Source organism: Heterocephalus glaber, unplaced genomic scaffold (genome assembly GCF_053883595.1).
Source record: "Heterocephalus glaber isolate CG9 unplaced genomic scaffold, H.glaber_assembly_v1.0 deba00001472, whole genome shotgun sequence".
Taxonomy (NCBI): domain Eukaryota; kingdom Metazoa; phylum Chordata; class Mammalia; order Rodentia; family Bathyergidae; genus Heterocephalus; species Heterocephalus glaber.
In genome coordinates, this window is record NW_028258315.1 from 16,094,947 (window position 1) to 16,118,287 (window position 23,341).

Consider the following 23,341-nt stretch of genomic DNA (forward strand, 5'->3'; position numbering starts at 1 on the left):
ACACCGTCTCCATGGCGACTGAAAAGGACTCAGCGTGTGGTCCCAGGTTGGAGGAGTGACCCACTGTGCCCCACAGAGGAAAATAAATAACTAGAAAGTCCTCGCAGGATTCTTAGGCTCCAGTATTTTTAAAACTAACTCTGCCAGGCCGCGGGCCCTGCCTTTCCCTCGCTCAGGCTAGAGCTACATCCTCGCCGTGATTTAGATCGCTCGGGTCCTCAAGTTTCACGCTGCCCAAATCCCGCCGCCTCCGGGATCCCAGGTCAGCCGACGCGATTTATTATGGCAACAGTTCCAGGCAACCGCCCAGAGGCCGAGCGCCTGGGGCTGAGGGAGCTGCGGGCGGCGGGGCGCGTAAAGGAGCGCGGCATGGGCTGCGGAGCTTCCTGGCGCCCGCGGGACCCGAAACGCACGCCCGCGCCCAGACGGGGCTGGGAGGAGGGGTGCGAGGTAAAACATCGACCGCAATTAAACGACACGGTATAAACTTTTGCCCGGGAAGCCTCGCCGTTCCCACGCTTGAGGGCCGCCTGCGTGGGCTGAGCCATGCCTGCGCGTCTCGCGGGTGGGTCACAGGGCGGGAGCGCCTTTCCGCGGCCGGCGTGCAGAGTCGGGAATGTGTGTGTGCAGGACTCTCCCGATAAGCGGAGGGGTATCTGGGACCAGCTTTGAGAGCCTGCCAAGGCTGGGCACAGCCCAGGGCAGAGCCACGAAGAGCCAGAGAAGCTGCACCTTCAGCGCAGTCCTAGGGGGGCGCGATTATCCGGGCGGTGGGAACGGCTCTGTCGCGTTGCTTCTGGGAGGTGGGTTCTGTGGGACTTGGAGCTGGGCCCGGAACCACCTGGCTGCGTCCTCTGGCTCCACCGATGGCCTAGGCGGTGGCCAGGTGGAAGGTTCGTCCCAAGTTGCACAGCTTATCCGAACGCAGAACTGGGCAGGATCTAGTTTTTAAGCCTCGTTCCTATTCGCTCTCCACTCCCCGCAAAGGCGCGTCCTGTCTGGAAACGTTAAGGGCGTTCTTCCGGAGGGGTCCGGAGGAGGGCTTAGTTGCTTGTGGCAGAGATAAGCTCTGCGTTCCTTCCCATCCTTTTTACCTTCCAGATTCTGTAAACAGAACTAGGAACCTTAAGGATCCATTCCTTAGGAGGGGTTAGCGAAAGACAGGGTGACCTATAATTCACCATCACAATCATCCTGGGAGGGAGCCAGACATGACGGTGCACGCCTGTGATCCAGGGAGGCTGAGGCAGGAGGATGGCAAGTCCCAGCCCAATCGTGGGCAACTTAGCCAGATCCTGTCTCAAAGTAAAAAATAAAAAGGATGTAGCTCAATGCAAAGGCCCTGGAGTCAGTCTTCGGTAATGTTAGAAAAAAATGAAAGGGAACATGGTTCCTCCATTTCCCCGGACACTCGGGCGGAAGCCCAGCACACTGAGGCATGGGGCTACCTTTGCAGGAGGGGCTCTTTGTTCAAGGCTGAGGCTCTGGCTCCGCAGGCACCGTGGGGGACATTATCATACGCCAGGTACAGCACTTGCCACGTGTGAGGTACATCCAGGGAGTACAGTTAAAAAACAAACCCAAGCTTTTTAAAGGCGGAGACTCCAGGCTCAGGACCAGGTGCCGGGCAGGTGGCCCCATTCATCTGCCCTCCATCTTTGCACCCTGCCCTGCTCTCCGCCCCTCAACTGCTGCTGTCTGCATTCGGCCCCATGACCCGATCTTTCAGCTTCGCCACAGCCCAGCTGACTGCCTCCCACACTGCCACCTGTTTTCCCAGGAAATTCCCTGTGGTGTACAAAACCCTTTACAGTGTGGGCCCATCCTTTCTCCAGTGCCGCTGCCTCTTCCTCATGGCCTCTTGCGGCTGCCAGACCAAATGGCTTGCAGTGTTTGGCACCTCCAGGTTCCCTCACCCCCTGGTGCCCTTCCCTGTGCTGCTCCCTCTCCCTGGGTGCCATCCCTGGCCCCTTCCTGTCAGGCTGGTGAGCACCTACGTCATCCTTCAGTACCGACTGAGAGCCAGAGCAACTGCTGCGTCCCTCCCTTACTCCTTGGTGGATGTTCGCTTAAAGTCCTTGTTCTTGATAGATTCATGGGCTTCTTGAGAACACTCTACCTGTCTTCGTTATTATTCATGATTGTTTCCTTTTAATGTGTAAGAATATTTTCCTCCCTTTTTCCAAAAATACCTGAATGTCACTCAACAGTATTGTCGTGCTGTTCTTTTCCCACGCACAAAAAATAGAAAATCTTTTCTTTCTTTCTTTCTTTCTTTCTTTCTTTCTTTCTTTCTTTCTTTTAGGCATGATTTCATACAAGACTTCGATAGAAGACATTTTCCACTCTTGGTGTTTCTTTTCTGGCCATTATCATTTGTTCACTCTCATGATTATTACTGAAAATAATTTTGTTGTATAAAGCAGGAGAGAGTGCTGAAAAGCAGTCCCCCAGTGATGTATAGATGAAGTCCCCCTCGATCAAGGCCCTTCCAAAAGCCTGGGAGGAGTCTTTGGTTCCTTCTGGAATGATCTAGGTGAGATAGAGAATCATCAACCTGCTTGGATTTTTTTTCAGCCCAGAGGATCAAACTCAGCCTGGCCCATGCTGTGGAAGCTCTCTGCCATTGAGCTGCATCCTCTGCCCCTCCACTCTCCTCTTTGGCCTCCTGGATCCTTTCTCTATTTCCAGCCTCAGTCTGATCTTCCACCTTCCCTCCAGAGTGACTTCTCTAAAATAAAACCAGATGCATCAGCCTCGTGCTGAAAAACAGTTACCAACACATTAGGGGAGGACGTAACCAGTGGTGGAGAATATAACAGCCAAGGTTTCATTTCTGGATTCATCACTTATTAGTTGTGTGGCCTTCATCGCATTCTTTAACCTCTCTGTGCCCCAGTTTCCTTATCTGTAAAATAAAAATAGTAGCAATACTGATTTTATACAGTTGGTGTGAAAGTTACATTCATTCAGCTCACATAAGTGGTCAGGCCATTCCTGGCACAGAATAAAGAGCTTAAGTTCTTACAGTGATGGTGATGATTATAAAGTCAAGTCCTCATTCCTTAGCACGCCATTCTTGGCTGTCCTTGAACTGACCTCAGCTGACTTCTCCCATTTCATCTCTCCCCACTTGCATTTTCTAATAGACCTTACCGCTTTTTCCCAAGATCTGTTCCAGTTCTGTCTCCATGCTTTGCATCTTCCCTTTTCTCTCCTTTCAGACTTTTTCTTCCTCTTCTCAAGGTCACATGTCAAATTCTACTCACCTTTCAAACTCCCCAGACCCCACCCACCCCTACCACCATGCTGACAGATAGGGCTGATCTGATACTTTCTCCCGTGAGATTGCAAACCACTTTACTACATTTATTTATTGCCAGGTTTGCCTTCTATTTGAGCTGTCACGGTCTAAGGACAGACACTCTTTTTTATCTTTGTATCTTTGGTGCTCATTGCATTGCCTTATGCAGACTAGGCACTAATGAATATTTCTTGCATAGCCTCCCCCAACTGCCCCCAGTTCCCCAGATCCCTTAGTGCTCTTGTCTCCTAGTAGCATGACTAGACTAATGACAGTCTATAAGGAGGAAATTCAATATTAAAATAACCTGAAAATAGACTCAGAGTCGACTCATGAATATACTTTCTCTTTCTGTGGCCCAAAGCACTTGACATTGGAAATCTGATCTGGGAAGGGTATGATTATAATTAATTAAACACTCTATAGCTATCAGAATAGTAATGCTTCCACTATTTTCATAAATGCATGGGGCCTTAGAGTTCAGCCGTATCTTTAAAATTAGATGAACATATTTGCTTGGATGAAATATTTATGTTTTTTAGCAGCACAACTTTAAAATATTCTGAATTAAACTTCTTGAGAGTTGTCTACAGACTTGCCTTTCACCTTCACCTTATTCTAAAATGCAAGAAGATACTACAATAAAATGATGTGTAACAATAAGAAAAGCACAAGAAACTTCCCTATTTAGAGAAGTGTTCTTCTTTTACATGAATAACTCAAATTCCCTTGCCTATTTGAAGTAGGGGGAAGTTTACTTGCAATAGGTGATCTCCAAAAATTGTCCCCAGTTTTTCTCTAATATCTGATAAGAAATTCTTGCTTATTGTCTGTACAAAGGACTCAATTACTTTTTAAAGTTTAGCTTTTTAAACAATCATATTGCTGAGTGTTTTTGGAGAGTTGCTATTTCTTATTACATTTACTAGAAGTAAACTAGAAAAAAATATCAAATTTTGAAGGACAAAAATCTCCCTATATGTCTACAGACAAATATATTTAGAAAAATACGTTTGCTAATAATTTGATTTAAGAAGTTTTCAGCTCTAGGGAGCCTCAACAAATTATTCCCTCCAAGCTGTTTGGCAAATATGTTCTTCCAAACGCTAGTAGAACATATATATAGTATCTCTAGACTGAAAATTTTCAAAAGATTCACAAAAAACAAATAAGGAACACCTGTCTATAGTTAAAAACAATGCCTTTTTTTGGGAATGCCGGTGATTTTTATGCATGACTGTTACCTTGGAGTTCATAATTTTTATACTCTGTCTAAAATTGATAAAATGTTATACTTAGGCCACTACTGTGCAAAATAAAATTGATAGAAAATGTAGAAACATGTTGAATTTATACTACAACTTCACGTCAAGGAAAAGATGAAATGTTTTCTCATTCCCACCCTCAGCACCACTTCTCATATAATGCAGATAGATTTCTTTTTAGCATGAAAATATAAACTCTGCATGTATAGATGGGGAAAAAAGGCTGTTGGTCATATCCCTGAGAGGCATAGATTTAATTAAACTGTCAATATCTCTGGTCTTTGAACTATGTCTATGTTCAAGTCTAAATTATCAAATTGAATTAAAATTCCCAGAATGTGCTGCACACTGATATTTGAAAGATTGTCTTAGTCTTCAAAAAAAGAGCCTTAAATTTCTTCCCAGGCTGGCATACATTGTTTGATGGTAGAAGATGGTGTTTTGTCTCCCACAGCTTAAGTTTTGGTCGCTAACAGAGCTTAACAGCAGGCTGTCTTTCAGCACAAGTGGGCTGAGCTCATTGCTGAGATCTGGATTCAAGTGACTACATAGCAGCACCTGACAAAGTAATTGTGAGGTCATTCAATGTTATAGCGTTTAAATCCATTCCAATTGGTCAGTTTTGGAATGTCTTTGTGAAAAGTCATCCACTGAAAACACTTGATTTTGCCTTCAATTCTAATGTGAGCATTTTGTTGTTACTGCTGCTGCTGGTACTGCTGTTGTTATTAAATCAGTTAGATTTTTCCAGCATCTCCACTTGGAAATGTTAAGTGACAAGATGAGTCCCTATCTGGAACTCACTGCTGGTCTCAAAAAATTATGAATCTGCAAAACAAAATGAACCTGTGAAAAATACTTGTCTTACTAACACTGTGGATACTGGCTTTTAATAGTTTGAGAATAAGGCAAAAAATGCTTAACATGCTTTGGACTTTATTTTCAATGTGAATTGTAAACCTCTCAAAGAAAAAAACATCAGATCAGCTCTCTTTTTGCTTTGTTATATGTATGAAACCTGTGCCCATGTGTGCATTCTGTGTTGCATGTGATATGAGCTATGTTGGATGTAAAGATTTTTTCCTGGGTTTGCTTATTCTGCAGGGACTGCTTGGGCAGGAATGTCTATGAAGAAAAGTGAAGATAGAGAAAAGAACATGGTTGCTTCCAGGCTTTCTCCTTGTGCTGACTTATTATTTCAGACCCATTGAGTTTTTGTTTGGTTGGTTGGTTGTCATATTCCCCATGTCGTCGTGAGCCATAGATCTAATGAACCCACAAAACAATGTTGGTTTAGCTGCGGTGATCATTTTCTGCAAACACAATAAGGAGCTATGTAAATCTCCCCTGGGAATATATAAGAAGCTCTAATCGAATTATGAGATCCTGAGCATGACCTGCACCCTGTCCACTGTGACTTCTCCTTGGCCTCTGAGGAACTTCGAACTTTGGAGCGTGTAATAGTTGGCGCTCCTGTTACTGGGAAACAATTCTAGAGAGCAGCCAAATGTGCTTCTATTTTTTTAAATTGTGTACAGTTGTTAGAGTTTCTCGGTCTCTGTCTAATTTTGAGAGTCATGATTTTAAATCCAGAAGGGGCCTTCGTTCTTCAAACTGAACCCCTGAGCGTCCTTTATCATTCTTCCCAGTATTTCAAGACCTACCTCCTCCCCTTGTTTTTACTGCCAAGGTCCTAGTTCATGCTGGGCAACAGCCCTAATACTCACTCATCGACCCATTCTATTCCTTCTTTTCTTCCTTCTATTCCCATAATTTGCACTAACCCACAAGTAATCTTTCTTAAAAGCATGCATAATGATTTTCTTTCATTTCTGTGGGTAAAAATTCTTCAAAGAAAAAAATTCCCGTTGAATTCAAAATAATCCATCTCTTTTACTTGTAACAAAAGACTTCCTTTTCCCAACTCAGCACCTTCCTCTCTCTGCTTCAGTCTGTTTCCCCAATACCGGAATCATTCAAGTTCCTGGCACGTGGCATGGAATCATACACCTACCTGTATGCTTTTCCCTCTTGGAAAGCTCTTTCTCCTTGCCTGAGGGGAACTCATTTATCAAGACTCCATTCAAGCTTCTCTCCCCTTTAGAACCTTTTGCTATTCCCAGCAAGGTACAAACTTGTGTCCTAGAACAGCAAGACTGTTCAGTAGAATGGGAGGCTGACAGTGGAATGCTGAGCCCCTCAAAGTCAGGGCATCCGTTAGGGCAGAAATAGCCAGTAGACGTTAAAAGGATCCCATGAGGGCAATATGCACAGACTCCGAGGCTTATGTTCTTATCTTTTCTGGGGATAGTGAGGAAGCCTCCTCTGGTGCATGTGTCTTAGATGGAGGAAAAGTTGATAACATCCATTGAAATGAGAGGTGGAAAACTGAAACCCATGCGGTGAAAGAAGGGCCGACCCTGGGAGAGAGGGACATAGTAGGAGAATATAACAGATTCATATTTAAAATATACTTATTATCCAAATAAATGACAATGGCTTACATTGAATCAAGTTGGTGAAACTCATTACATTTTTATTTTTCTTCTTTTGTTTTAGAACTGTAAAAAGTTTCACATGGAGCAGTTCTGAGATGTCAGTGGTTTATTATGTCACAGCCTAGCTTTATAAGCAATGCAACTGTGGTCTGAAGAAATAAAGACCCTTAAAAGATAACATGAATTTTTTAAAATGGTGCAGTATTTACGCAGAGCCCTCTGAGAACACATAGAGTAGTGTTAGAAAGTGTGCATGGCCTTTGAGCCAGCATATCTACCTACATCTCGGAATTCTCATGGAACCAGTAGATGGGTTCACAAGCAAGTGTATGAACAATATTATTATCTCAGGACTGGTTATAATATTAGAAAGTTAGAAACAGCTTAGTAATTCGTTAAATGAATTGTGGTAGAGTTACAAAATGAACTACAATGAAATTGTTTGGGTTTTTTTCCAGTACTGGGGATCAAACTCGCACTTGCTAGGCAGGCGCAGCGCCACTGAGCAAAATTCCTGGCCCCTACAATGAAATTGTTGAATAAGCTACTCCTTACCATTAGATACAATGAGACAGACCTAAATATGATACAATAGGCAATTGTTTCTAATATATTGTTAGTGGAGAAAGAAGTGTTACTGAAATATAATATTTAATAAATGATCTGATCTATTTTATTTTTTTAAAGCAAGTTAATTGAAATACAGTTCATATGCCACACAATTAACCTGTTTAAATCATGCAATTGGGCTGGGGAATAAGCTCAGTGGTGCTGCTGCCTGCCTCGCATGGGCAAGGTCCTGAGTTCTATCCCCAGTACCAAAAAAACCCAAAAAAACAAAAACAAAAAAACATGCAATTGACAACCACCACCTCAATCCAATTTTAAAACATTTTTGCTCCCTCTAAAAAAAATAAGCCATCCTTATTTTCATCAACTTCCCTTCTGTTAGACTTACTCAGCCACTAAATTTATTGCTGCTTCTATAAATTTGCCTGTTGTGAGCATGAATGGTTTTTATGACTGGCTTCTCTCACTTATCATAGTTGTCTATGTTGTACATGTATTTTAAATTTTTTGTTGTCAAATAATATTCCTTTATATGACTATATCATATTTTCATTTACCTACTCATCTATTAATAGACATTTCAGTTGTCTCTTCTTTTTGAATATTATGAACAGTTAGGTTCAAGTTTTTGGGGTAAACACATAATTTCATTTTGTTTGGTATATACCTGGGACTGAATTTCCAAGTTACGTGGTTACAATGGTTAAATTTTTTGAGGAACTCTAAAATGATTTTCCAAAGTAGCTGTGCCATCTTATATTCCCACAGCAATGGTTCATGAGGACCTCAGTTTCTCCCCACCCTCACCAACACTTGTTATTGTGTGTGTGTGAGTGTGTGTGTAAGTGCGTGTGTTTTCCTTGTAATCGTCCTGATGCATGTGAAGCAACTCATTATGGTTTGGATTTCTTATTTACTTAATAACTGATGATACTGAATATCTTTCCACAGGCTTCTTGGCCAACTTCAACTTACCTTTAAATGTTATTTTTATAAGCAAATACATTTAGGAGGTGATAACTAAGATGTTGATAGTGCTTACATCTAAAGAGTGGTACTCCTTCTTACTGCCTATGTTTCTGTGCCAGTTAGGGTTCTACCAAAGGAACAGATCCAGATGGATAGATTTATGGATGGATGGATGGATGGATGAGAGACGGATAGACGGAGAGATGGATAAATCAATAGAGAGATTAATGTATTGCAAGGAAATGGCTTGTGCAATCATGGGGCTGGCGAAGAAAGTCCAAAACCCATAGAATATGGCATGTGGTCCGAAAGAGTAGGCTGGAGAGAAAGCTGTAGTTCGGGCAGAATTCCTTCCTCTGCAGGAGAACCTCAGGTCTACCCTTGAAGCCGTTCAATTGATTGGATGAGAATCAGTCTGATAATCAAGGATGATCTCTTACACTTAAAGTCAGTTGATTGTAGATCTAAATCACATATACAAAACACCTTCATGGCAACACCTAGGTTAATGTCTGACCGAATAACAGGCTACTATAGTGACCATCACAGTTTCCTTCTATATTGTTTACTTTTATAATGAATCTGCATTACATTTTTTAATCTTTAAAATCAATATAATCTTATTTTTAAAATGCTTTCTATACAATAGTACCTCTACTTTTATATTTGGTGACCTTGAGCTTGTTTATTGTGGTATCCTCAAGAAATCTCAAGATAGCTTGAATCTGACTGACACCTATTAGATACTAAAAGGAATTAGTAGAACTATGTTAGTTTCCTACTCCTACTTTTAAAACTTAACACCAACTCGATGGTTTAAGACAACCCAGATGTCTTCTGGAAGTCAGAAGTCCAAAATAATCAAACTCAGTACAGAGATTCAGAGACATGAACCCTTTCCTTTCCTTTCCCAGCTTTTAGAGCTGTGTGCTTTTCACTCCTTAGCTCGTGGCCCTTTTCTCCATCTTCAACTCCAGGGCCATAGCATCTTCAAATCTTTCCCTGCTTCCACCCTCACACCATCTTTTCCTCTTCTCTAACACTTGTGATTGCCCTTGGGGCACCTGGATGAGTCGAGATAATCTTGCCCCTTGGAGAAGATTGACTTTATCACATCTGCTACGTAGATTTGCCATACAACCTAACATCTGCAGGCTTCTGGGTGCTCTCTAGCCTACCTCAGTCACTAAAGGCGTACAAAGCAGACCCTGCAGCACTGTTTTCATTCCCCCAGGAAATCTGAATTTTCACCATGCTGGTCCATTTTCACAGGCTGATGTCAGGGTGACACCTGCAAGGGAGAACTGTAGCCCCCAAACCAGAGGGACCCCTCCCCAGGACAGTGTGGACCGTGCAGAGCGTCTTGAGCCGCAAGCCCTGATGGGAAGTTTACCTGGAATCATTCCAGAAAGTTCTCCATCTCCTAGCAACAGGAATAAAAAAGCAAATTCAGGTAAAAGCTTCTGTTCATATTGATCTCTACAAAAAATCATTTCTCCAAGTGTACTATATAATACATGTTTGGTGACCTTTATCACTGCTCTGTGAACCAGAGGGTACTTTAAATGGGAAGATTGTTATGTTTAAAACATTAGAATTTAGCCTTCATTATGTGAGTAAATGGTACTAACCACTAGTAATCTTATTGATGAAGCAATCAATACCATTTTTTTAAATTAACACTATCATTTCCCATGTACACATGGCCTTTGACTTACTTATGATGGAATTATTTTGTGATAAACATCAATCAAAAGTACCATAACTTGAAAATGAATTGGCAGCATGTAATTTATAGAATATCCTACTGTAGCTCAGCCACACAACACACTGTACATTGTTGGTCATTTCCCCTTCTGATCGTGGAGCTGACTGGGAGCTGTAGTCACTGCCACTGTCCAGCATCTAGGAGAAGATTGGTCCATTTTTGGGTGGGTGGGGGTGGAATCCAAATCCTAAACTCAAATTATGGTTTCTACAAGATGCATATGGTTTCCACACCACTATAAAGCCAAAACACTTTCAGTCAAACCATCAGTAAGTCTAGGCCTATCTGTATTTCCTTTTTAAAGAGGAATAAAGATAGGAAAGGAAGAAGTTAAACTGTCATTATTTGCTGATGATATGATACTTTACATAGAAGACCCAAAAAACTCAGCCAAAAGATTTCTAGACTTAATCGACAGATTCAGTAGAGTAGCTGGATACAAGGTCAACACTCAAAAAACAATAGCCTTCTTGTACACAAATAACAGACTCACTGAGAGAGAAATTAGGGAAACAATTCCTTTTACAATAGCATCCAAATAGATGAAATATCTAGGAATCAATCTAACAAAGGAAGCAAAAGACATCTACACTGAAAACTACAGCACTCTGAAAAAGGAGATCGAGGAGGATATAAGAAAATGGAAAGACATCACTTGCTCCTGGGTAGGAAGAATCAATATAGTGAAAATGGTCATACTTCCAAAACTGCTATATAGATTTAATGCAGTGCTGATTGAAATTCCAAAAATATACTTCACAAAGGTAGAGAAAACAGTCCAAAAATTCATTTGGAACCAGAAGGGACCTAGAATAGCAAAAGTAATTCCAGGAAACAGAGACATGGCTGGGGGTATCACAATACCCAACTTGAAACTATACTACAAAGCTACTGTGATAAAAACAGCATGGTATTGCAAAGAAACAGACCTGAGGATCAGTGGAATACATTAGAAGATTCAGAAACAACTCCAGACATACTCAGCCACCTCATCTTTGACAAAGGAGCCAACCACCCTCACTGGAGGAAAGATAGCCTATTTAATAAATGGTGTTGGAAAACTGGATTTCAACCTGCCAAAGATTAAAACTAGACCCATATCTATCATCATGCACTAAACTAAAATTGAAGTGGATTAAAGATCTAAATATTAAAAGAGAAACACTAAACTTGCTGGAAGATAAGTTAGGTAGAACTCTTGAAGACATTGGCATAGGAAAAGACTTTATGGACAAAACCTCAGTAGCACAGGAACTAACACAAAGAATCAACAACTGGGATCTCATCTTATTAAAAAGCTTCTGCACTCCAAGAGAAACCACCAACAGAGCTAAGAAACAACCTACAACGTGAGAAAAAAATTTTAGCAGCTGTACCTTAGACAAAGTACTACTATCTAGAATATATAACAAACTGAAAAAAATCAGACCCCCCCCAAATTTGAAGACCCAATTTAAAAATGGGCATCTGAAATGAACAGACATTTCTCAGACAAAGAAGTAGAAATAGCAAATAAATACATGAAAAAATGTTCAACATCACTGGTCATTCGAGAGATACAAATGAAAACAATGCTGAGATTCCACCTCACTCCAGAAAGAATGGCTGTTATCATGAAATCAACCAATAACAAATGCTGGCGGGGCTGTGGGGAAAGAGGAACCCTGCTCCACTGCTGGTGGGAGTGTAGACTGGTGCAACCACTGTGGAAATCAGTATGGAGATACCTCAAAGAACTAGGGCTAGAGGTCCCATTTGACCCAGCTACTCCCCTGCTGGGTATCTTCCCCAAAGAATTAAAAGAATCATACCTCAGCAATATATGTGCACCCGTGTTTATAGCGGCACAGTTTGTGATAGCGAAAGCTTGGAAACAGCCCAAATGCCTATCAACTGGAAACTGGATAAAGAAGATGTGGTTTCTTTTTATAAAATGGAGTACTACTCAGCCATAAAGAACAAGAAACTAGAGACATTTATAGCTAAATGGATCCACATTGAGGCCATACTCTTAAGTGAAATAAATAGGACACACATATGTAAATACCGAATAGTTTCTCTGGTGTGAGAAACTGATAGTGTAAATAAGGATTAAAATGAATAATTGATAATTTGAAATAGGAAGAAAAGGTCCAAAGGGGTAGGGGTGGCAAGAGGGGAAGGGGAAAGGAAAGAAAGGAAAGGAAAAATTATGAGAAAAGAAAAAATATGGAAACAAAGTCTATGCAAATAGGGAAGGGTGGAGGGGGTGAAGGGCACACAGGTAATGGAGAAAACATAAGAACCAAGATACATCATGGACAGGTACAAGCACCCAATGATAAATGTAAATGTATTGTATACCTAAAATGTACCAATAAAAGAATTTAAGGGGAAAAAAAGACTTTATTTTTAATAATATCAGACTCAAGGAAAAAAATCAAAGGTGCAAAAAAAAAAATCCAGTATTCTACATTCTTTCATTCAGATTCCTGCAATGTTAACATGTCACCACAATTGCATGATCATAACCTCTCATATGCAAGTGTATATACTTTTTATGAGAATTAGTTGTAGATTTAATGTGACTTTACTTCTAAATAAACCAGTGTGTATTTCTTAAAGACAAGAATATTCTTTGCATAATCTCTGTACAATGATCAAAATCAGGAAATTACCATTGATGCAGTACTATTATCTCATTTATAGACTCTATTCAAATGATGTCAATTATATCACAAAAGACCTTTATAAAGAAATTTATGATTCAGAGTCTAATCCTAGATGACATGCTTAATTCATTTATCATGTGGCTTTAGTCTTCTTTAATCAAAACAACCTTCAGCTTTTCTTTGTTTTTTAAGACCTTGGTATATTTGAAGAATACAGGCCATTTATTTTGTAGAATGTCCCTCAGCTTGGGTTTGTCTGAGATTTCATGATTCGGTTCAGGTTAAGTAATTTTGGGAAGAATATAAAAAACGATATTGTACTTTTTAAGTACATACATTTGGAAGTACAGGATATCTACCTTTGACTCTTCGTTTGGCTTGTAAAAGTTTTATTTTTTTATTTTTAGTTCAGTAAAATTTATCAATCTTTTATTACATTTGGATTTTGAGAAAATCCGAAAGCTTCTCCTTACACCAAGGTTAATGATTTCATCCATGTTTTCTAGTATAATTTCACTTTTTACACTTATACAGAATTTCTAATGACATGAGAAAATGCTAAGGTAAGCATAAGAAACAAAATTATGTGTATAGTGTGATGCTAAATTTTGAAATAAAATTTCATATTTCACAATGATAAAATAGGCATTTTAATTTTACCTTTTGTTCTTTTCTATATTTTCTAAATTTACTATGGTAATCATGTATTACTTTTATAATAAAATAGAACCAGGTTGTTATTTTTAAACATTTCCCAATATGCTCCAGTGTCCCATGAAAATGAGTTAAATGATCATGGTGTTCCAGGAATCTCTGTAGGGGTTAGCTACTGTTACTATCACGCCAAATACTTTAGTGGACTTTGAAAATAAGTATCAGAATAGCTGCAATAATTTTATGATACTAGCAGCAGATGTCAAACATGATATCCCTTTTAGAAGCATCCTAGGAGAGAGACCCTGGGGTTGAGGATGTAGCCATTTATATGACACGTCTGGGAGAACAGGGAGGTGGTGAGAACATGGATGTTGAAGCAAACAGACTTGGATTCAGTCCTAGGTAACACACTTGCAACTCAAGTCCCCTTGAGCAAGTTAATTCACCTCCATGGCATCAGTGGGTTTGTCAATAAAATCAAGATAATAGTGTCTCTGACAGAGTTATGTTTGAATTAGATGTGATGCAGTACATAAAGTCCTTAGTATAGTGGAGGTGCCTTAAGTCCTCAATAAATAGTCATTGTTATTATTTTGATCCTGCCAGAAAGTCCATCTTCTAACAACAACAATATTAAAAAAATTCTAATTCCTTGAAGTGGATTCACCTCGGACCTTTTGTTAAATTTTTCTCCACCATTTCAAGTTTCTAGTTCACCTGCTTAGATGATATATTTTACCGCTCAGTGCCAAAGCCTGCATGGAGCACTTTAAAATGAGAATTGCTTCTGTTTCAAACACTTGTGTGGGCAGAAGAACAGACCCTGAAAAGATCTGAGATGTTAGGAATTTGTTGGCATTTTTTGCCGTGGTTGGTTGGAGAAATCTTTTGTAACAGGTAGATTAATATTCTGAAGTGAGACATGTCTGATTTGTGGGTGTGCATGTCTGTGGGCGTGTTGTCTGCCTTCCCAGCACAAATTCAAGGAAGGTGTCTTTGTCACCTTTGAGATTAGACTTTTCATTAAAAGACTCCATCCACCAAAGGTAAGAGAGCTCATTTCTGAGGACTCCACATTGCATCATTTTGAAAAAGAAGGCCAAAGCAGCCTACAGACCAACCAGCCAGCACCCTTTGTGTTATAATGTGATGATATTAGTGTGACTGCTTATTTGATAATTTATGTAACTGGATGATTTGTAATAAAGAGGTCTCTCATGACTACAGTTTACAAGGGGTCTCCTATTAATGTTTCAGTGCTCATTTTTAGGATCACTAGTAAAAATTTAGCTGATACCACTCGAATTCTCATTCTGATTTAGCTCAAAGCTTCAAAGATACATACTTTCACTTCTGTAGATTTAGCAGATGATGTAACTGTACACTCAGGGTTGCAGAACTAGACGTCTCCTGGCAACATTGCCCTGTTTATCCTTTGTATACGAAGCATAGAAACCAAACTCCAACTCATAGGAGTCACAAGAATGTCTCAGTCTTAGCTGTAGGTTAGCTTCATAATTAGCAGACAAACTCACATCACCGCCCCAAGTGTGTAAGTGTTGTTACAACAAAAAAGCATTACATAACTGCACAAGGGAGACTTTTGTTATGTTAATATGAGACCTGCTAAATAAAGAATATATTACATCAATATACTTCCTCTGTAACAACAGTAATAATTTGAACTTAACAGAATTACTAAGTTTTATAACAGAAACAGATACTAAGATTAAGACTAAGATTTAAGTGAATAACGTGATTTGTAAGGCACGCAATTGATAAAAATCTTTGTTCTTAAATTTCTCTTTCTTTTTTCTTTTCCTTGGAAGACCCAGTGACCAATGGATTAATCAATAAACTGCAACCTCTAGAGAATCAAGAGCGACAAAAGTCATCAGACATCCTGGAGGAACTAATTGTTCAAGGAATAATACAAAGCCACAGCAAAGTATTTAGAAATGGAGAATCATATAATGTTATGGCAAGTAATTTTGAGATTACTATTAACTTATAATTAAAATTAACAACAGAATATGATTGATCATAAGTCATTATTCCCAGCATATGGGACTTACCATACAAATGACAACATTTATCTAAGCCAGGTTTTTCTTCTGTAAATTCCTTCACACCTGGCACACCATCATTCTCTATGGATCCAAGTATTGCTCTAAGCACTAATGATGAATGAATCCAATAAATCACATTGTGGCTTTTACTAAATTTGAGACACAGTAAGCCCCATTGAATAATATACTTTCATTCTTTCCGCATTTTTTGTTATGCATTAACTTTTGGGATATAAAATTGAATTTTTATTTATCCAAGAAGAAAATAGGCTTTAATGTGAAAGCTACAACAGATATGCTTATTTATTTATACATACGCACACACTAGAATCAAACAGGAGGAGAAAAATACAGTTCTAAAAATCATACAGTTTTCTTGTTGTTGTTATTGATTCATCCTGATCAATCTGTCATTGTTTTACCATAGTGTAATATTTTACGCTCTGATTTTAACTTGTTTAGCCAAAGTCTAGGGATGTGAAGTTTTAAAATAAGTTTCATAGCAAGTTGTGAAGATGATAAAAGCATGTTTTATTATTTGTCTTTAAGTCAATGCTCCCAGATACCACCAGTATTTCTTAGAACATATACAAAAGAGAGAAGATGAAATGAAAAAAAATGTAAAGAAGCTTTGGGGAAATGAATGGAAAAGAAGAGAAACAGAAATGGGGGGAGATAAAGATGAGAAATCACATCAGAAGTTTTATAATTATTAGTGATCCTTGTGTTTTAGGGCAAATAGTCAATTAAGGAATTAAGATTCATTATTTCTTAACAAAACAAAAAAAAGAAGACGTCCTAGAGGAAGTATTTGGGGAAAGAAGATTGCCAGACCTTAAGACTATTATCAGGCTGCCAATAATAAGAAGATATGGGAGAAAGGAAATGGCAAAAATGGATCAGATAGTGGAAAGGCTAACTCCATCATCATAATGACAATTTACATTTGTACAGCACTTTCATTACCCAAGATATTTTGGAGTACCTGATCATATTTGAAAATACTACTTCAATATTAAGGGGGAAAGGATTTTTTTCCAGCTATATGTGAGCTCTGGGGAACAGAAATAAAGTAGATGTGTCCAAAAACAGGAGAGCAGACTAAGTGGAGGAGGATGGGTCCCATGACATTCAGGGACTAAACAATACTTCCCTACCAGAAGTACCGGGGACACCTTGACGCTAATGTCAATGGGAACACCAAGTTACCAAAAATGAATGACTTCTGATTTACACCTTGCAAAGGAGCTCATAGGCTAATTAATGTAAGCTACATTGTAAAAGAAATATGTCTATTAATAACAATTACGGGCTTGACTTTCAGTACATCATAAAGTGAATGACAGGTGAAGACTTTTCACACTATATAGAACTAAAATGCTCATTAGTACCATGGTTGGGATATTCTCAAAAGGATTTAAATGTGACAAATTACAATAATGCCACAATTCCTTTTTCTTTTCTCTTTTTCTTTTTTTCTTGGCTTTGGTATGGAGCCAAGATGTCTCAACATGAGCCAGGTTTGCAGCAGGCCAGAGCAGCAACACACAGCTCTTTGTTTTATTGCCTAATGTTGTTGCCCTTAACCTGACTGCACATTGGAGCCACTTAGGGAACTTTCAAAAATCCTGGTGTTCAGATTCCACCTTGGTCTTATGCCTGGGTATGTTGTTGGCTTTTGTGCTTTACAAAGCCCCCTAAATGTTTCTGGGGAGGAGCTTGGAAGTTTCAACAAACCTACACACAAAGTTCTCAAATTCATTATCAAGCTGAGAAGGGATAATCCTTTTGAAATCACAGCCCACTCCTCATTCATAGTGAAAGAGAACTCTAAAATATTCTTGAAAAAATAAACATTTCAAGAATAGAGACAAAGATTACACCTTATTCTTCATTTGAGGAGTGCAGAAGAAAAACAGTTGCTTGGTGTCATAGATAAAGCCTTTTTTATTCAGGTGTGTTTGAGAAAATAACTGTCAGAAACTGGGGGCCTTAAATTTGTTGGTAAAAGTTATGAGGCCCATGTGAAAAGACAAGAATAAATATGGAAGGACTAAGGGAAATTTTAATAAGATATAGAAATATTGGACTGTTAATGCTAAGAAGTATCTAATACTTAATTTTTATGAAGAAACAGAGAAAATTGATAGAAAAGCCAGAGTCAAGGAAACAATAGAGGATGATGTTAAAAAAGAATAGCCAATGTCAGCAGTTACTACAATGTGATGAATCCAATCCAATATAAACATTATTTTTTCTTTGATCTAAGGAAAAAGTATTTTAAATATAATATCATAGGAGAAACAGAATAAAGGCAAAAATACTTTTTTTAAACAGGCTTCAGATGTGAACCCAATAGTATGCTTAAGTACAAGAGAACACTGGATGTAGACCTATCCCCTTCTTAGCCAGATAGTTCTCTCCCACTGGGTTTTCATTTAGACTTAAGTAGTGTAAAGGATGCTGAAAAGTGAAGGTCCTCCATTTCTTTCCTAAACTAGGACCAACCTCATGAAGAATCTCTTCCTAGAGGTCTATGGGATTGTCTGTGTCTACAATAGGGCTCCTTTCAACTTTTTTTCTTGAATATTTTACTCACTGGCTGGTGAGTACTGCAATAGTTCCACAGTGCTCTCTGGGTCTAGATCTTCAGTTTTTAAGTATTTTCATATTAAGAGATTTTCTACTTATTTAAGAGTTAAAATTTTATCTAAGAAATATGATCAGATTATTAAATGACTCAGTGTATTATAAATCATTCTAATGAAATTTAAAGTGACTATATTATAAATATGTAGTTGTATTTTGTACAGGTGTTGATGTGTGTTTCAGTTAGTATAGACCGCTTTAGAGAGATGTGAGAGACTCTCATTTATCCATACAGATATTATCAAGTTTAGGTGGTTTTTTTATCCCAAACTTCTTTCTCCCTACCTCTTAGTACATTCTAGGACCTTGCATGAGGTTCAGTGAATTCTCTACTAATTCTTCTTGTGTCTTGTCAAAGTTTGTACTTAGTAACCTTTAATGTAGTTAGGGAGTTTATTCACATTGTGTAAGAGTCTCACATTACTTGTTGAATCTCAAGGGAAGTTTTTAAGGAGGAAGTTGAATGAGTTAGGACTAAACAATTTCAGTTAATGGTGAAAGTGACCATTTGCCTATCTCTAGGAGAATGAAAGAACAGGGATGATCAGATCTTTTGCAGAAATCTTTGGTCTAGTCTATACATGAGACTCTCTTAGAGAACAAAACCAGGGTAGGTTCACCCATACGTCAATAGTTAAGTAGGAAATCTCTGAATAATACACCATGGATGTGAGACATAATTTATAGAAGGTAGGTTGGCTAATTTGTATAAATTATGGCTAGAAGCAAGATATAAATCTTTTTGCAGCATCTGGAATTGGTAGTTCTCTGATAGTTTTTGTTTGTTTGTTTGTTTTGTTTTGTTTTGTTTTGGTACCAGGGATCGAACTTGGGTCCTTGCGCTTGCGCAGCAGGTGGCGAAACCACTGAGCTAAATCCCTGGCCCTCTAATAGTTTTCATAACAAAAATAATGGTACTGGTAACTTCTCTTGACTTTAAGGTGGTTGTTGTTTGATTTATATTGGTGGCATCTCTATGAATATTGTGACCATTATAACCATTTTTAAGTGCCAGTGTTTGACAAACCGTGACTTCATAGAACTCAGCTGTAAAGAATACAGGTAAATCTATATAGGTCTTTGAATTTTTTTCCATAAAATGTCAAACTCAAGAAAAGGCAAGAACTGTACAGGTAGGATTAACTTCTCAAGGGGAGGAAGAACATGATTTCACAGGCATCATTTTGAGAGAAAGCCATAGGAAGGTCTACCCAACCTGAAAATCCAAACTTCTCTCAGAGCTACTGAGTGATCTCATAATTTAGTCAAGATTCAGACTGCTGTGTAAAGTCTAGGATTTCTCTATTTGATCTTGGATTACTGTTTAATTTTCTTTTAACTCTCTATGAGTGAACATCCTCAGAAAAGTTCTCATACTAATTTCACAGTATCCCTATTTAAGCCACCATAACAAGTATGTTCCTCTGTTCAGCAAATGACTTTTGCCAGCCAGAGGCTTAAAAAGCAAATGTCATAAGAATGATACAAAATGAGGGAGATGGAGAACTTGCTTTAAAGTACGTCTAATTTTCACGTAGTAGAAATTTCACACTACATAACACCATCAAAAGATTGTAAGAGCCAAACATCAATAAACATTCTCCGTTTAAGACTTTCTGAGACTCAGATTTTTAAAGCTGCAAGGAAATTTAGAAGTCCCCTGTTCTCCCACTATGCTACAGTTAAGAAAACTGAATTCTAAAAAAGTGGTATTTGTCTCTGGATACACACTGGATGTTAGTGGTAGAGCCTGCTGGGATACTAGCGACCACCTCTGGTTCCGGTTTCCATTCAGGTGCTCTTCCGGTTCTCTTTCCCTGCATCCTGCTTATAATTTTGTGGGCTGTCATTGAAAAAGTCACTGATCTGACCTATGGAAAAGTAGTTATCCTTACTAAGTGGGTATCAGACACTTTCTCCTCCCTTAAAAAAATCTTATAAGTATCATTAAGCCTGCTTTGGGTTTTTTGTTGTTTTTTTTGTTTTGTTTTGGTTTGGGTACCAGGGATTGAACTCAGGACCTTGAGCTTGTGAGGCAGGTTGCAGAACCACTGAGCTAAATCCCCGGCCCTTATTAAGCCTGTTTTAAAAATGAGGTAGCCAAGGCTTACAGAATTTAACAACTCATAAGTAGTCACTTGCTCCCTATCCAAGTAAGGATTCAAACCCAGATTTGTCTGAGTCCCAATCATTTTTTTTCCTCTTCTATGCTAAACTACCTTTCTTTGGTTGATTTATTTTCCCAGTATCTACATTATAGTCTGAAGAGAGAGTATTTTGGAAATTAAAGTGAATATTAATAGCTCCTTTGTCTTTAAAAAGATGACTTCAGAGAAATCATCTAGAACAATATTCAGTTTGTTTTATAATGAAGACTTGTAGTTCATTAAAATCTTTCCCTAGTTGTAATAAATCTATATATAATGACTAGATGGATGCCAATATTAAATAAAATAAAGCAAATTGCAGAACCATGTGATATTATCCCATTTAGGTTGTGTTTAACATTACAGATGTTTGAATAGAGAGAGAGAATATCTGGAAAGATACACAAAAAAACTCTAGAAGGTTCATGCTGAGGAGTAAGATTGGGAGCAAAGTTGTTAAACAGAGAATTTGGAGATTAGCATCATTTTATTTTTTCATCATAAATGTACATTTTAAAAAACATGTAAATTAAAACTTTCCTCATAAACCTTTTATAATAACTTTGTGACTAGAAACTATAATTAGAAAGTCATTGTAACATCTCTGAACTGTCAAAAAGATAGTCAATACTATGAAATGACATTTGTATACTGTCATGAAAATATCTGTAATGCACCAATAGCAAAGCCCAGCAAAGACTTATTGCTCGATAATAATGATCTCTTTCAACCTCAAGATCAAAAATAGTAAAAACTAGTCTCTATCTAAATGAAAGTCATTTGTAGCTTGTGTAATATTATAATATCAATGAATATTCTTACTGAATATTATTAATCAAGGTAAAAATTTGAACTTATTTTCTTATTTGAACTACAAATTTATCACTCATTTTCCACCTTTCCATCTTGCATTCATTCTGAAGATGTTTTTTCTTCTTATGAGTCCTTGTCCATCCAAGGTCAGAACATCTGGCATTCTAAACACTTTTTATTATGTAATTACCTGATAATTTTAAGCTAGCTAATGTATTTTATCTTTAGGAATTAATTTTATTGTTACCAGCTTTCAAGTTGCTGTAGTTATTTTAATCCGCTACTGGAAAGTTTAGATTTTTTACAATTTACATTTTAAACTGCATTTATTCTACCTCTCCTGCCTTTTCTCCCAGTGGATACAGCTGTATCTCCATTTTAAAAGATGTCTTCCTCCAGGTGCACACAACTGAGAAGCCTCTGAGAAAGCCACCAGCCAGACTGAAGAAACTTAAGATCAAGAAGAATGTAAAGGATTTCACAATGAGGGACATAGAAGAAAAGATGCAGGCTGCAGAGGAGCGCCGAAAGGTAAATGAGTTCTCAGTGCTTAAATCTGAGAAATTCACTGCTTGTGAAAAGGAGCTCCTGTTAGACCTTTCCTGTCATTAACTTTAAGATAAATTCATTAGCTTGATGATCTGTATGTTTCTTATGCTGTATGCTTAGTGTTTGTCTTTTTTTAAATACCTTTGTGTTGTGAAGGAATGAAGCAGTATCTTAAAGTTGACTGAAAATTACAGTTTCAGCCATATAGCTTTAATAAACAATATCCCGCGACCCTCTACCGGCCATTTTGCCAAGAAGCAGCCTTCACCGCTTTAGTCCCATAGGCTTCATTTTGCATCTCTCTACTTGGCCTCAGAGGCAGCAAGTACTAGACTATCAACCCCATGAGGGTCGGCCCTCTACCTGTTTTCTTCAATGGGGCCTCCTCAACAAATGTGTGTTACCTGACTGAATAATAAAATAGAAAAATCAGAAATGTTCATGACAAGCAACATTAATGAAAACTTACAGTTCCTTGGGCTTTTGTTTTTTCATTCTTTACTACTGATTTTCAGAGGAAAGAAGAAGAAATAAGAAAAAGGCTACGAAGTGAACGGCCTTTGCCCCCAACCAGTCATTCCGACTCCACTGAGCTGGGTACAACTGAGGTTCCATTTGCCAAAGGGCCTGAGACTGTGAGTTCCGCTGGGTCTGCACTGTCTGACCTGCAGGCAGGAGAGCTACTGAAGAGGAAGAAGAGTAAACGTGATACGACCCCGATGGACAGAAGCTACCATTACCCAAGTTTTGAGGTCGTGGAGTCAGACATGTTCTACAATCAAGAAGATGATGTATTCTAATAAGCCAGTTTTTGTGAATTTCATAAAAAGCCATTCACTCTTCCTGTCACATTCCTAGTGTGTCTTATGCTCTTTGCCCATGTGACCTCACCCACTGGGATTTCCGGTGTGAGTTAAGAATGATGAAATGAGCAGCACGGGCTAAATACTAATTGAGTGAATTAAATGGTCACAAAAGTGAAAAAGAAAACAAGGATACATTTGATCAGCTTAGATATTATAAGGTGGGTATTCTCCCTCACAGTGACTTCAAACATCCCTAGACATGTTTAATTTATGAGACCCTTCCAGCTCACATGAAAATGTTTGTGCCAAATTAATCCCTCTTTGTCCTTCCTCACCCTTGGCTGTGTCCTCATGACAGTCATTTATGACAAATTGCATGGATTTCTTTTAAGTATTTTAATAATCTGGTTGTTTCTTGTGCTATATATTTAGCTTTGTTTGATTTAATTATTTGTGCTGTCAAGGAATAAAGCAATATCTTGGAGTTGATCAAATTACAGTTTCACCCATATAATATAAGTAAGCGATATCCAGTTCTCAGAATTATACAAAGTGTGGAGCTTTCTTCATATTGGAAAAGAACTTCAATTGGGGCCACAGTACGAGGGCATGAGGGGGCTGAGTAC

The 23,341-nt window shown here is 38.5% G+C and overlaps 1 protein-coding gene across 2 annotated transcripts; it reads left to right on the forward strand.

Annotated features, from left to right (window-relative positions):
• Positions 1–298: 298 nt before the first annotated feature.
• Positions 299–22,963, forward strand: Stmnd1 (stathmin domain containing 1). Of its 2 annotated transcripts, none has more exons than XM_004847642.3 (5): positions 299–450; positions 9,879–10,059; positions 15,512–15,663; positions 21,760–21,891; positions 22,425–22,963. In XM_004847642.3, exons 1-5 carry the CDS (start codon positions 370–372, stop codon positions 22,707–22,709), a joined length of 831 nt encoding a protein of 276 aa, XP_004847699.2. In that variant the 5' UTR covers positions 299–369; the 3' UTR covers positions 22,710–22,963. The 2 variants fall into 2 exon arrangements, with proteins under 2 accessions (XP_004847699.2, XP_021116257.2); XM_021260598.2 differs by having other exon boundaries at positions 309–480.
• Positions 22,964–23,341: the final 378 nt, after the last annotated feature.

Bases quoted from the DNA above. Each gene is read 5' to 3' on its own strand.
- Stmnd1 (XM_021260598.2), top strand. From the start codon at position 370: ATGGGCTGCGGAGCTTCCTGGCGCCCGCGGGACCCGAAACGCACGCCC. The intron at 10,060-15,511 runs GTAAAAGCTTCT...TTTCCTTGGAAG, and splicing joins GAATAAAAAAGCAAATTCAG to ACCCAGTGACCAATGGATTA. The intron at 15,664-21,759 runs GCAAGTAATTTT...GTCTTCCTCCAG, and splicing joins GAGAATCATATAATGTTATG to GTGCACACAACTGAGAAGCC.